At 40.5% G+C, this 15,045-nt stretch overlaps 1 protein-coding gene across 2 annotated transcripts in view; it reads right to left on the reverse strand.

Annotated features, from left to right (window-relative positions):
- Positions 1 to 10,253, reverse strand: part of DSTYK (dual serine/threonine and tyrosine protein kinase) — a 60,249-nt gene extending 49,996 nt beyond the window's left edge. For both annotated transcript variants that reach the window (XM_044673043.1, XM_044673042.1), the window contains exon 1: positions 9,288 to 10,253. In XM_044673043.1, coding sequence (XP_044528978.1) covers positions 9,288 to 9,582 — 295 coding nt within the window. In that variant the 5' untranslated portion in view covers positions 9,583 to 10,253. The remainder of the gene's footprint in view (positions 1 to 9,287) is intronic.
- Between the last annotated feature and the right edge of the window lie 4,792 nt (positions 10,254 to 15,045).

Below are 15,045 nucleotides of genomic sequence, written 5' to 3' on the forward strand. Positions count from 1 at the left end.
CCTCCTGCCTCCAGGCCTTGTTTTTCATCCAATAAGCTACTCCAATGGCCTTTCCTCAGTCTTCATCCTTCTTGACCTTTATGCAGACTCTGACACTGTCAATCACCTTCTTTTCCTTAACTCTTTTTTTCTAGTTTTTGTCACACTACACTCTACTAGTTCTCAGATATCCTTGGCCTTTTTCTCTTCTTTTATACTATTTCATTCGGTTATCTCATCAGCTCCCATGGATTTAATTATTATGTATACACTGATGATTTCAGATCTACTTATCCTGTTCTCACCTAGCTGATGACCTCCAGTCTCACATTTCCAAATGACTATACTGAACATCTCAAAGATATCTTAAACTCAATATGTCCAAAACTGAAGTCACCATCTTTCCCATAAAAATACCTCTCCTTAATTTGCTTATTACTGCTAAGGGTACCACCATCCTTCCACTTTGTAATCTAAGTATCATCTGAACTTCCCACTCTTTTACCCCCTTATCCTATCTGTCACCAGGGCCCATTACATCTCTATCTCTCCCTCCACCTTTCTACACACACACACACACACACACACACACACACACACACACACACACACATCGAGTGCCCCCCTTACAAGGTCACACTCTTGTACCAGCTCTTCCTCCTCATGTCACACACAAGGAGAAAACTGAAAAAGCCTGCTAACTGGTCTGTCTGCCTCAAGTCCATTCTGTACTCAGTTGTCAAAGTGATCTTACTAAAAGCACAAGTCTGGCCATATCACCCCAAACTCCAGTGTCTCCCATTATACCAACCCACATACTCTGGGATCCAGGGACAGCAATCTCCCTGCTTTTCCTGAAACAAGACACACTCCATCTCCCAACTCTGGGCTTTTTCCCTGGCTGTCTCCTATGCCCACAACCCTCTCCTTCATCTGTCTTCTGGTTTCCCTGGCTTCCTTCAAGTTGTAGCTAAACTCCTACCTTCTACAAAAAGGCTTTCCTAATCCTCCTTGGTTCTAGTTGCTTCATTTATTGATTATTTCTAATTTATTCTGTAAATAGCTTATTTGTATGTGGTTATTTGCATGATTTCTCCATTAGAGGACAAGGACTACCTTCTCCCTTTCCCCATGGCTTGGCACGGTGCCTAGTATACAGTGGGTGCTCAATAAGTGTTTACTAAATGACTCATAGCATGATTCCAAAGATTTCTAATACTCTGGTCATTCTCTCAACACTCTTAAACTTATCAGCATCCTTCCTAAAATGTAATGCCCAGAACATATGTCATACAGCCAAGGCAGAGTACAATGGAGCTATCACCTCCCTAGATGCAACCTAAGATAACATTAGTGTTTTTTGACACCATGACACACTGTTTACTCATACTGTGCTTGCAATTAAGTAAAACCAAATGAAATGTTGTCAGGGCAGGTAGGCAATTCAGTGAATTGAGAGCCAGGCCTGGAAATAGGAAGTCCTGGATTCAAAGCTAGCCTCAAACACTTCCTAGCTATGTGACCATGGTCAAGTCACATCATTCCAGCTGCCTACTCCTTTGGAACTGATACTTAGTATCAATTTTAAGACAAAAGGTAAGAGTTAAAAGAAAAAAAGATGAAATGTTCTCTAGTCACACCTCCTCATCTTATATTCATGAAGTGGATTGTTTTAAATCAAGTGTCCAAATGTAAGCCTTTATACTTCTTCCTATTAAATGACATTTCATTCAATTCAGTCCAACATTTTCACCTATTAAGATCTTTCTGGATCCTTCTGCCACACTAGGCTTCCCCATCTGATGTCACCTGCAAATATGATAAGCTTGCCATCTATGTCTTTGTTTGAGGCACTAAGGAAAATGATAAACAGCACAAAGCCAAGGACTGATTAGATTTCTGAGCCATCCCACTAAAGACATCTTCCCAACTGAAGTTGAACTATTAATAAATCCTCTCTGGATTCATCCATATAATAAGGTCTGAATCTACCTAACTGTACAATCATCAAATCTATATGCAATCCATGAGAAAAACATGAAAATTTTTGTCAAATGCTTTCCTGAAATCCCAATTAACTATATCCCTGTCATCCCCCTAATCCACTTCTCTGACCAAAAAAGAAATGAGGTTAGTCCAGCTTGACCTGTTCTTAATAAAACAATGCTGGCTCCTTCTCATCACTCCTTCCTTTTCTAAATGTTTACCTTCCACCCCTTTCATGGTATGGCATATAATTTTACCAGAAATCAAAGTCAGACTCACTAGCTTAGAGTCTGTGGAATAATATCTGTAAAGTACTTTGCAAACTTGAAAGCGCTCTATAAATGCTGTTTTTATTATTAACTCGCTGTCTTTTATCCTAGAGATATTATTTGGCTTTTGCTGGGTTGATAGCATCTCTGCTTTTCTCCAGCAGTTCAGAGATTACTAACAGTAGCTCTATAGTCTGAGCCATCTTAGACAGAAAGGTGACTGGGTGATTCCTTACTACTTCCCTGTTATCTTGGATTTCAGCTCTGCATCAGTCATTTTATTCTCCTTAAGAAAGGGAACAGAAATAAGGGAGGTGAATGTTACTGCCTTCTCTCAGTGGACAATTATCATCATCCCATCCACCATAAATCAGTAGTCATTTCTTTCTTTGAGTCTTCTTTTATCCCCAATTCAGGAAAAATAAACAAACAACTTATGGTCAAACTTAGCAATGGTTCCAGCTTATTCTAACCTTCAGAACTTTTTGGACTAATCTTACAGGACTATGCTATACTTTGTATTATTGATTCTTAATAATTAATTGAAAATAAATATTTTAAAATTTTAAATTAATTTTAAATTCTTAATAATTAATTAAACTCATTAGCTCTTGCTTTCATATACTATACATAGTTTTTAAATTTAAATTTGATTTTGAGGTTCCTATAAATCCATAACAGTCTCTTTAGAGAACTCTCTCCTACCCTTCATTCTCCTCCTTTCCCTTCACACCCTAACAAGAGAGCTGATATAGAAGATAAGTGCCCTTCTCTCATAGAGGTAAAAGAAGAGCTAGTAACATGTCTGAGGACAGAACTGAGGAAAAAAGCCCAACCATCATCCCATTCCCAAACTAATCTTCTACTCACTGAACCAAGCAGTTCTTTCTGAGAACTAGACCACACTAGGTTCTGGCAAATGGGCTTTTTATTCTTAAAATAATATCCATGTTCTAAACTTTCTATTCGGCCTCTGAAGCATATTACAACATGATCATCTTAAAAGGAAAAATATTATTTTTGTGCCCTTCCTATTCCTTCCCTAGTAAACATTCATTCAACAGTCATTCAGTAAGTGCCTAGGTAACATGCAAAGGCTCTGTTTCAGGTACCAGTTTCAAGTAGAAAAGCATAGATAAAAGTATAAAACGCTAGGTAAATATAAATGTCTTTTTATTGTTATTACATTTCAATCATTTCAAAGTTCTGATTTGTCCTCAGCAATTTTAACACAAAACTGACTTTACCTATCAGCACTTCTGCACACCAGGAAAAAATGAAAATCAGAATTCTGACAAGCAGAATATTGAGTGGTGAGCCTCTAAATATCTAATTCTCATTACACTTGGTCACAATATCTGAGAGAAAATTTGAGGCTATGAGATGAACTGGACCTTCACCTTACAATGGTAGCAATGGAAAGGAAACAAAATCTAGGTATCTAATAAATCTTCCCAAATGGATTCTTGATTTAACATACTTACTGAAAATCAGCAAATGGACAGCCCTAAAATTCCCACATTCACTTACAGTAAGGTTCATAACAGAATGAACCCTGAACTTGGGAGTCAAAAGGTTTGGACTTGAGTGCTAGCTTACCAGTTACTATGGGACCAAAGAAGTCCCTTAATCAACACTGGGCCTCTGTTTAGGGTTCCCCCCACCCCGACCATTAAATGAGGGACTTGAACTAGATAAACTCATCCATTCTATAATTTGATCTGGATATGCTACACTGTGTGTGTGCACGTGTATGTGTACATATACTTAAGGATCTCCTCCCCTGTCCCCTCTCTTAGAATTTTAACTCTCCTCTAGCAAGGATCATTTTATTGATTGTATTTGTAGCTATAACTCCCAGCCCAGCATCTGGCATTTAGGAGATTCTTAACAAATACCTCATGATTGATTGACAAAATGTTCTTATTCACAAATAACTCTATAAACTGAAATGAATATCCTTTATTGGGGGAACAAAATTAAATAGCTGTTGTCCTATCTACAACCTTTTAGACAAAAGGCTCTAGAGGTTAGAGACCTAACATTCAAATGCTAATACATGAAACAATTGACTAGAAGAAACCAATGAACCCCATGGATCTCTTAAACCAGTGATGGGCAAACTACGGCCCAAGGGCCAGATGCGGCCCCCTGAAATGTTCTATCCAGCCTATGTGACATTATTCCTAATGTACATCATTGTAAAATGTATAATTGTTACTTTTTAATAAATTATATTGGCCTGCCTAACGTTTTTTTTTTCCTTTCCTTTGGCCCCCTCTTTAAAAAGTTTGCCTATCACTGTCTTAAACTATATTTTCAAAAGGAAGAAACAAAGGTCGAGTCTCTTGATCACCTCTTTCCACCCACTTCCTCTACTCCCAAAGATGATTCTATTTTCTGACCAAATGCATTTTCCAAAACTGGAGTCAGCCTTCCAAAAAATGGGTAAATAAATGGGCTTCAACTACAACATGAATTTTCCTTCCTTAATTTTCAATCTCCCCTCATTTGGACACTTTTGCTCTGCTTCCTATCAACCTAGATCTACATCCTTTTTTTTTTTTTTTTTAAACCCTTGTACTTCGGTGTATTGTCTCATAGGTGGAGATCTACATCCTTTTAAAAAAATCTTCACCTATTCCTCCTGGACCAAGTATTATATGGAGAAACACCATGCTATTTCTCCTCCCTTGCACAGCCAAACTCCTAGAAAAAGCTGTATATATTTGTTGCCTTTACTATCTCACCCCCACATTCACTTCTCAGCCTTTTACTGTCCAGTTTCTAACCCACAATTTGGCAGAAACTGACAATTCCAAAGTCATCAATGATCTCCTAATCACTAAATTCAATGGCCCTTCTTGGTCCTCATCCTTCTTGACCTCTCTCCAGCACCCTCTCCAGAATATTATCTCTTCTCTAAAAATTCTGGTTCTCTCCTAACTATATGACCACTCCTTCTTGGGTTCTTTTGCTGGTTCTTTATTTAGGTCCATTCCCCTCTGAATTCATACCCCATAGCTGTCCTGAACTCTTTTCTCTTCATATTCTTCTCACCTAATGATCTCATGAACTCCCACTAACTCAACCATCATCTCTATGCAAGACTCCCAAAGCCGCATGTCCAGCCTTTAACATTCTCCTAACTTCCACATTACCAGCTACCAATAGGTGTGGTAGGATTTTCAAAATCAACATGTTCAAAACAAAGCTAATTATGTTTCCCCCAAGCCCATTCCTCTTCCCAACCACAATTTTTTCCCTTAGTACATCACAAGCTAATCACCCACATTTGCCACTCTGTAATCTTCCTCAATTCTTCCTTCTCCCTCAATCCATCCAGGCCCAGTCTTGTTGGTTCTACTTCCACAATATTTCTTGCATTTATCCCCTTCTCTCCACTTATGAAGTCACCAAACTAGTTCATACCAATTCTGTGAAGGGAATTATTTTGGCAACGTTGATCCTGAGTACAGAGTCTAGCCCTGGCACATCCCCATGAGTATCCTGGGCCTCAAGGTGCAAGGTTGCCATGGAAGGAGGAGCTAGTGGGTTTAAAAGGCAAGCACAGGAAGGAGAGCCAGAACACAGCATGGAGGTGACAATGCTGAGCTGAAATCTTGGACCTGACCTTACCTTAAATTAGTAAGGCTGAAATCAATCTCTCTCTCTCTCTCTCTCTCTCTCTCTCTCTCTCTCTCTCTCTCTCTCTCTCAATAAACGCCTATAACTCTGGCACTGAACCTCTAGACTACCTTTTATTTGTTATACCTCATCCCTTCTACACTGGAATATGACAATAGCCTTATAACTAGTCATCTTGTATTCCATCTCTCCCCTCTCTGACCCATTCTCCAGAGTTGCCAAACTGATTCCTAAAGCACAAATATGATCACTCCCCTGCTTATGAAGTTTCAGTGGCTCCCTACCACCTCTAGGATAAAATTCAAATTCTTCTGTGTGGGTACTGAATGCCCTATACAACCTGGCTCCAACTTGCCTTTTTGGATTGATTTCATATTATTCTCTGTTACATAGCCAACATTCCAGCCAAACTGGCCTGCCTGTTGTTCTTAGTACAAAACATTCCTTCTCCAGCTTCCACGCCTTTGTACAACCTCTCAGTATCTTTGCCTATAGGCATCTCCAGCTTCCTTCACGGCTGAGCTCCAGGCCTTTCCTGAGCTCTCCAGGTCATAGTGATAACCCCCATGACTTTGTATTTATTTTGCACACTTCAGTTATTCATACCTATACATGTCGTTTCTCCCCCAACAAAACGTAAGCTGCTTGAAAGCAAGAACCATTTTATTTTGGTTTTTTAGTCCCAGCACTTGGCACGTTGCAGGGCCAAGATGTTCAAAGAATAAATTAAATGAGCTGTGAGGAAGAATTCCTTAGTGAGGAATAACCCTTAAAAGGGTAGAAGAAAAAAGTCAGGGAATATTCTTTCTCTGGGAGTTTTCAAGAATAAAACCTTCTCATCTGGCCCTTCCTAATATCAACTTCTTCACAAAGCAGCAAAGGGGGGCAACAGTACTCTCTCTATCCATTTTCATATAAGCAAAGCTCTGAACACATGATGTCAAAGTCAAAACTACAACCCCAGAACAACTAGCCCTTCTTCTATAATATTCACCATCATGTATAAACTAAGGTTGTCCTTGACATCCAGCAAGTCAAACAAAAGATGATCACTAAGAACTGCTCTAAAATTTTACTATCTGACAATCTGGGTATCTTCTTTCACCCTAAATTTTAGACACTTAGACAAATTAATGATAAATGTACAACTTGGTTCCAGCAAAGCAGGCATACTACTAGAAATATAACCTAATGATCTAACCATTTCTATGTTAAGATGCTATCGGTGCCTAAACTTATAGGCTGTTGTTATCCTTGGTACACATAATTGCAATCAATAGAACTCATTCAGTTGTTTCATAACTAAAAGTTTGTATGTAACACATCATGGGAACAAAGGATGCCAGTTTCCCCAGTATCAGGTCCTTGGAGAAAGTAAAGAGAAAAAGGTTAAAGACTATCTATCATCTTGAAAATTCTAGTCATATTCAAGTGCTTTGCAGTCTTTGTCCTGTTCCAAGGAGAAATGAGTACTAAAGAGGTTTAAAGGGAGGAAATGAAGAAGGTAAAAAGGGAGGACTGTACTAAGCACTGAAGATACAAAGTATAAGCAAAAAGAGAAACAATCTATACCCTCAAGGAGCTTATATTATTATAATACATAATATGCATTACATATATTATATAACATAACATATTATTAAATCTAATGAGAGAGGGCAACATACAAAAGGGAATCATAGCAAAAAAAAAAAAAAAACCAGGTCAAAAAATTCTAACCCAGGCACAATTTTTGATAATTCACTAGAAATAGACTTCCTTTGTAAAAAAAAAAAAATATATATATATATATATATCCCAAGTAAGCAGGTTGTGTAATGAGAACAAAATATAACAGGTAGATAGCCAAAGTGCTGCACTAATATAAAAATAATATTAAAATAGCTAATAATAATAATTAACATTTATATAGTAACTACTATACATTGGGATACTTCACAAATTATTTCATTATGAGCCTCACAACAACTCTGAGAAGTAGATGCTATTATAATCCCCATTTTATAGATGAGGAAACTGAAACAAAGGGAAATTAAGTGACCTGTCACACAACTAGTATCTGAGACAAGATCTGTTTTCCTGACTTTAGGTCCATAATTCTATCCATTGTGCCAACTAGCTCACCTAGCTGCCACAGAAACAGAAGATAGTGATGGCTGAGACTCTTTACAGAGGATTTATGGGAGGCATGGACAGTTTACAATCTACCAGTAGATAGCTGAGATCATAGAGCAACTCAAGCATACATAGCCTATCCCTAAGCTCAAACTATTCATTCCTTTGACCACACAGCCCACAGATTTGAGGGCTATGGAATTTCATTCCGTCTACCTTCCATCTCCATGAATCCTTTGGCTCATTTCTGCCAGTGACCCCTGATCATCCTCTCTCTCTCTCTCTCATCTCTACCTCCTGGTTTCTTTCAAGTCTAGCTTGAGTCACACTTTTTGCAAGAAGTCTTTCCAGAGTGCCCCCTTAACCCTAATGCCATCTTACCTCTGACAGATAATTCTTTCCAACTTATCCTTGTTTGTACATAACTATATGCATGCTATCTTCTCCTTAAACTGTGAGTTCCCAGACAGCAGGCACTGTCCTTTGCCTTCCTTTGTTTTAGCACAGTGCCTGACACATAGAGGGTACTTAATAAATGCTACCTGACTGACTTGGTATCCAGCACACCTGCCACCTCCTTCCTGTCTGTTGCCAACCACCACCACCCCCAACTCACAGTTGGATTAACCCCAGCCAGTCTCCAAACTTAACCATCCCTCTTCCCCATACTTCTTCCTCCCAGGAAACCATCCTTTAGCAACAACCCCTTTAACTTTGGAGAACTAACTGCCCCAGACCCTGAAGGTTCTCCCTCCCCAACAGTTGCACCCCCTAGCCTCTGACCCTGGCACCCTAAAGGGTACCCCTACCTCACTTCTGACGCTGACATTCTGCAAGGCGTCCCCCACCCCGCCTCTGACCCTAGCACCCTGCAGGTCCCCTCATTACCTCTGACCCTGACCCACTGCAGCTACACCCCTATCGTCTCCGATCCTGGCATCCTGCAACCCCCCCCCCATCGCCTCCGACCCTGAATCCCTGCAGGACCCCCTCCCCTCACCGCCTCCGGTCTCAGAATCCTGCAGGGCATCCCTTCTCCCCTGACCCCCTTCAGGGCATGGCCCTACCTCGCCTCTGATCCTGGCATCCTGCAGGGATCCCCTCACTCAATACCAACAGGGCCTCCCCCGCCCCCCAATCTCTGACCCTAACGCCCTGCAACTCTCCCCTGATACTGGCCCCCTGCAGAGCCCCGCCCCTTGGCCATTCGTCCGTGCCCCCCTCCCTCCGCATCCCTCACAGGCTGCCCCCCGCATCGGTGTCCTGTGCCCAGAGGCGCGTCCTTCTTACCAGCGCGCAGTACGGCCTCGGAGACATCGCCGTCGGCCCCCAGGCCCTGCTCGAGGCCGCAGCCGCCGGGGATCTGGGGTGAAGAGGGAAAGCTGCGGTCGTAGGAGCACTGGATGTCGGAAAAGAACTTCTGGGTTTCGCTCAGGTTCTGCTGCAGCCGCTTCAAGTAGAGGCGGTGGTGGGCGAAGGCCCGACCCAGCTCCCGGGCCAGCCCGATCCCGCCGCCGGGGCCGGGGCCCGAGGAGTGGCCGCTCCCGCGCGGTGCCGCCCCACCCCCGTCACAGCCGCCCTCCATCTCCTCCGACCACTCCGTCTTTGCTGCTCGGCCCCAGGCCTCCGGCCTGCCCGGCCTCCCGCCTCTCTTCGGCCCGCCCCCCAATGTGGAGAGAAGAGGGAGCCCCAGCCTCGCTACGCCCCAGTCCGCCCTCCCGCCCACCGGTACCACGCCGCCCCCCACCCCCGGGCCTCCGTCACCCGCAGACGATAACAAACCAGCCCGCAGTGCACCCACAACGGAACCTTTATTCACCCTGCCTGAGGGAGAGAGGGGGGACGCGATACATGGAACGCTGCCTCGCGAAGCACCCTGGGACTTGTAGGCCGCGGTCGGACTGCAGGTTCTTAAAATTTCGAGGCCGAGAAGTGGTAGCCTAGAAAAAGCTGTCCCGGGTATTGGGGGATATAGGCTGGAGAAAGCTCGAGCTACTGTTAAATTTTCAGTATTTACGTATAGAAAATCAGTTTGATTTATTGTTTTGTTGATTGTCTAGACTTAAGAAAGAGAGGAAGAAAATGCAAATAATGAATGATAAATGATCAATATAAAGTATGTCCTGCATGCATTTAAAAGTTTTTATTTTACAAATTTCCACGAGTTTTCCATATTGTCTCCTGCTTTTCTTCCCATCCCCCACCCCCACCCGGAGATGTCAAGCAATTCAATCTGGGTTATACATGTATTATCACACAAAACGTGTTTCCATATTATTCATTTTTGAAAGTGAATAATTTTATAAAACCAAAATCCTAAAACATATGCCCAAATAAACAAGTGATAATCATATGCTTCCATCTGCATTCTTGTTCCAACAGTTCTTTCTTTTGAGGTGGACAAGTATATTGCTGTTAGTAGCAAAGTTTATCACATTTGATCATCCCACAATATTTCAGTTACTGTGTACAATGTTTTCCTGGTTCTGCTTATTTTGCTCTGCATCAGTTCACATAGGTCTTTCCAGCCCTTTTTGAAATCACCCTGTTCATCATTCCTTACAGGACAATAGTATTCCATCACCATCATATACCATATTTTATTCAGCCATTCCCCAACTGAGGGACATCCCTTTAGTTTCTAATTCTTTGCCACAACAAAAATATTTTTGTACAAACAGGTCCTCTCCCATTTTTTAAAATCACTTTGGAATACAGTCCTCCTAGTGTTATTACTGGATGAAAGGGCAGGCATTCTTTTATAGCCTTTTGGGCATAATTCCAAATTGTCCTCCAAAATGGTTGGATCAGTTCACAAATCCACCAGCAATGCATTAGTGTCCCAATTTTGCCGCATCCCCTCCAACATTTATTACTTTCTTTTACTGTCATATTGGCCAATCTGATAGGCCTGAGGTGGTACCTCAGAGTTATTTTTATTTGCATTTCTCTAATTAAGAAGGAATTAGAACATTTTTTCATGTGATTTATTTTTTTAATTTTAAATTTTTATTTAATTAATTTGGAACATTTTTCCATGGTTATAGGATTCATGCTCTATCCCTTCCGTCCTCCTACCCTCTCCCATAGCTGACACATAATTCCACTGGATTTTATATGTGTCATTGATCAAGACCTATTTCCATATTGTTGATATTTGTTCTGTTTTGAGTCAATATCCCTAATTATATCCCCATCTTCCCATATAATCAGGCAGTTGTTTTTCTATGTTTATACTCCCACAGTTCTTCCTCTGAATGTGGATAGCGTTCTTTCTCATAGGTCCCTCCTAGTTGTCCCATTGCATTGCTACTAGTAGAGAAGTCCATTACATTCGATTTTACCACAGTGTATCCATATCTGTGTACAATGTTCTCCTGGTTCTGCTTCTTTCACTCTGCATCAGTTCCTGGGGTTCATTCCAGTTCACATTTCATGTGATTTATTGATATCCTTGATTTCTTTATTTGAAAACTGCCTATTCGTATCCTTTGACCATTTATCAACTGGAAAATGACTTGAATTCTTATAAATTTGACTTAGTTCTTTATGTATTCGAGAAATGAGACCTTTATCAGAGAAATTTGTTATAAAATTTTTCCCAGTTTGTTGCTTCCCTTATAATCTTTGTTGCATTGGTTTTCTTTGTATAAAAACTTTTAAATATAATATAATCAAAATTATTCATTTTATATCTTGTAATGTTCTCTATCTCTTGTTTAGTCAGAAATTCTTCCCTTAACCATAGATCTGACAGGTAAACTACTCTATGTTTTCCTAATTTACTTATAATATCACTCTTTATGTTTAAATCAGTCTATCCATTCTGACCTTATCTTGGTATAGGGTGTGAGAGATTGATCTAAACCTAATTTTTGCCATATTGTTTTCCATTTTTCCCAGCAGTTTTTGTCAAATAGTGAGTTCTTACCCCCAAAACTGGAATCTTTGGGTTCCTCAACTAGGTTTCTGAGGTCATTTATTCCTAATCTATTTCATTGATCCACCCTTCTATTTCTTAGCCAGTAGCAGATTATTTTGATGATTACTGATTTACAGTACAGTTTAAGATCTGGTACTGGTAGGTCACAATCCTTCACATTTTTTTTCATTAGTTCCCTTGATATTCTTGACCTTTTGTTTTTTCCGATGAATTCTGTTATTCTTTTTTCTAGTTCCATGAAATAGTTTTTTTGCTCGTTTGATTGGTATGGCACGGAATAAGGAAATTAATTTAGGTAGGATGCCATTTTTATTTATTAGCTTGGCCTACTATGAGCAATTAGTGTTTTTCTGTTTAGATCTAACTTCATTTGTGTGAAAAGTGTTTTGAAAATGTGTTCATATAATTCCTGCATTTGTCTCGGCAAATAGATTCCCAGGTACTTTATATTAGAGTGATTTTAAATGGAATTTCTCTTTTTTTTTTTTTAAACCCTTGTACTTCGGTGTATTGTCTCATAGGTGGAAGATTGGTAAGGGTGGGCAATGGGGGTCAAGTGACTTGCCCAGGGTCACACAGCTGGGAAGTGGCTGAGGCCAGGTTTGAACCTAGGACCTCCTGTCTCTAGGCCTGACTCTCACTCCACTGGGCTACCCAGCTGCCCCCTGGAATTTCTCTTTCTAATTCTTGCCGCTGAGCTTTGTTGGACCTACATAGGTTTCTGAACAAGTTGTTAAACATTTACCAATACCCAGAACCCAATTTATAAAAATATTATTGTTTCTTTCTAATCCAAAACCTTCACTGCCTTAATTCAACAAATAATTATTAAAATACTGTGTGCAAGATACTTTCTTATATGCCAGGGAGGCAAGAATTGTCCTCATCTTCAAAGACCTGGCATGAAGACTTCTGGCTTGAGTTGGAAGATGTATCAAATCCTATTTATGCTTAGTAGCTGTAGGATTTTTTTTGTGAAGCCTAAACATATAAAGTGCTTTGCAACTCTTAAAAATACTCTATGAATGTAAGTTATTGCTTTGATGAAATTATCTTTTCTCCTCCCCACCCCCTTTTTTTTGGTTCATTTATGTTTCTTCTGCCATGACCCCCAGGGGATCCTCCTCTCTCCCTTCTAGAACATCTTGGCTTCCTTCAAGTCCAGCTCAAGTTTCGCTTTCTTCAAGAAGCCTTCCCAGAGTACCCCCTTAACCCTAATTCTTTCCAACTTATCCTTGTTTTAGGAAGAGATAGAACTCCTAAATCTGAGCTGAGGCAAAAGTGTAATTCAGTCACTGAAATCAGATGTAAAGATATTTCAAAAAGAGAAAACTTTGTAATCCAGGATATCAGTGTCCCATGGATGGCAGTAATGTGTTACAGCAATTTGGAGACAAGAAGACTTGAATTCAAATTTGATCTAATCTTAGTCAAATCTTTTAACCTTTACTTGCCTCAATTTCCTTAACTGTAAAGATGGGGATGATAATAGTACCTTCCTCACAGCATTATGGGGAGGATCAAATGAGATAATATTTCCAAAGCACTTAGTACACTGTCACATAGTGGGCACTTAATTAATGTTTCTTTCCTTCCTTCCTTCCTTTCAGTGATGATCCCAAAAGTTGGCTTTCAACCATTTATTTATTCAAAAAACATTCATTAAACTCTTCCTATTTTCAATGCAAAATCCTCTTCTAATGCTTCACCATGACCTAGAAGCAACTCTGATTTTGAGAAACAGAGAGAGCGATATCTGGCTACAGTATTTTCCTATTTAAAAGGTCAATTGTATTTTTTGTATGTATCTAAAATACAATGTGAATTCACAAATCCTGGGAGAAATAAAACCAAATAAACATTATAGCATGTGCTTAATACCTGCTAGGCATTGTACCAGCTATAGTGTATACAAGATAGTATACACTAAAGACTGGACATAAATGGATGAAAATTTAAATAGCCATACAAGATGTCAATAGATATACTGGAGAATGGTGGAAAGGACTAGGACAGTGATGGTGAACCTATGGTATGAGTGCCAAAGATGGCATCCAGAGTGCTCTCCATGGGCACTTGGTCACTGCCTCCCTCACCCCCTACGCCCCCACCCCAGTTCGTTACTAGAAAGGCAGAGGGACTCAGATGGAGCTGCTCTCCTCCCCTTCTCTACACTTGCTCTCTACACTTCACCCACCCCTCTGCCCAGCAACATAATAGAAGCACTTTCTCCCTCCCTTTTGTGGGGTAAGGGGGGGGCATGGCCCACCCGGCACTCTTCAGTGGGGAGGAGCATGACACAAGGTTTCTGGAAAGATGGACATGGTACTTAGGCTGGGTGGGTCCAATGGGGTGGGGCCTGGCACTCCATCTCTAAAAGGTTTGCTATCACTAGTGTTAACCTAGAAAAACACAGAACTACTAAAGTAGTCAGAAAAACCAAGTCTTTAATCAGGAAAGAGATAGGTCCAATAATTGGCCACTATCACAGAGCCCATTGCCAAAAACTACTCAGGGTCAACACCCTAGGGCTTCAGGGATGTATCACTGGGAGAATGTACCAGGCTAGATAATTTCTCCAAAGAACAACAGAATTTGGGGAACTTATATACCATTTTAGGAACCAAGGACAGCATCCCTCAAGCTAGTAGAAGAGGGGCAGCTAGATGGCTCAGAGGATAGAGTGCCAGACCTGGAGTTGGGAAGACCTGGGTTCAAATGTAGCCTCATACACTTCCTAGCTGTATGATTCTGGGCAAGTCATTTAACCCTGTTTGCCTAGCCCTCATTCTTCTCTCTTAGAATTGTTACTAAGGCAGAAAGTAAGGGTTTGTTTGGTTTTTTTAAAGAGGCTGGGACAAAGCAAGATAAATACCCCACACAAACTTTTTGGGAAAACAAGGACAAGAGCCTCATAGAATGTATAGGATGAGCTCATGTGATAACAGATCCTTTTGAGTATTATTTTTTTATTACTTATTAGTGATTTGCAGGATTTTAAAAGCAGAGGAAACCTTAAAGATTATCTCATCAAACTCCCTCATTTCAGAGATGAAGAAAATAAAATCCAGAGAAATGGAATGACATACTAAAAGTCACACACAC

The sequence above is a fragment of the Gracilinanus agilis genome, chromosome 4 (assembly GCF_016433145.1).
Source record: "Gracilinanus agilis isolate LMUSP501 chromosome 4, AgileGrace, whole genome shotgun sequence".
Lineage (NCBI taxonomy): Eukaryota > Metazoa > Chordata > Mammalia > Didelphimorphia > Didelphidae > Gracilinanus > Gracilinanus agilis.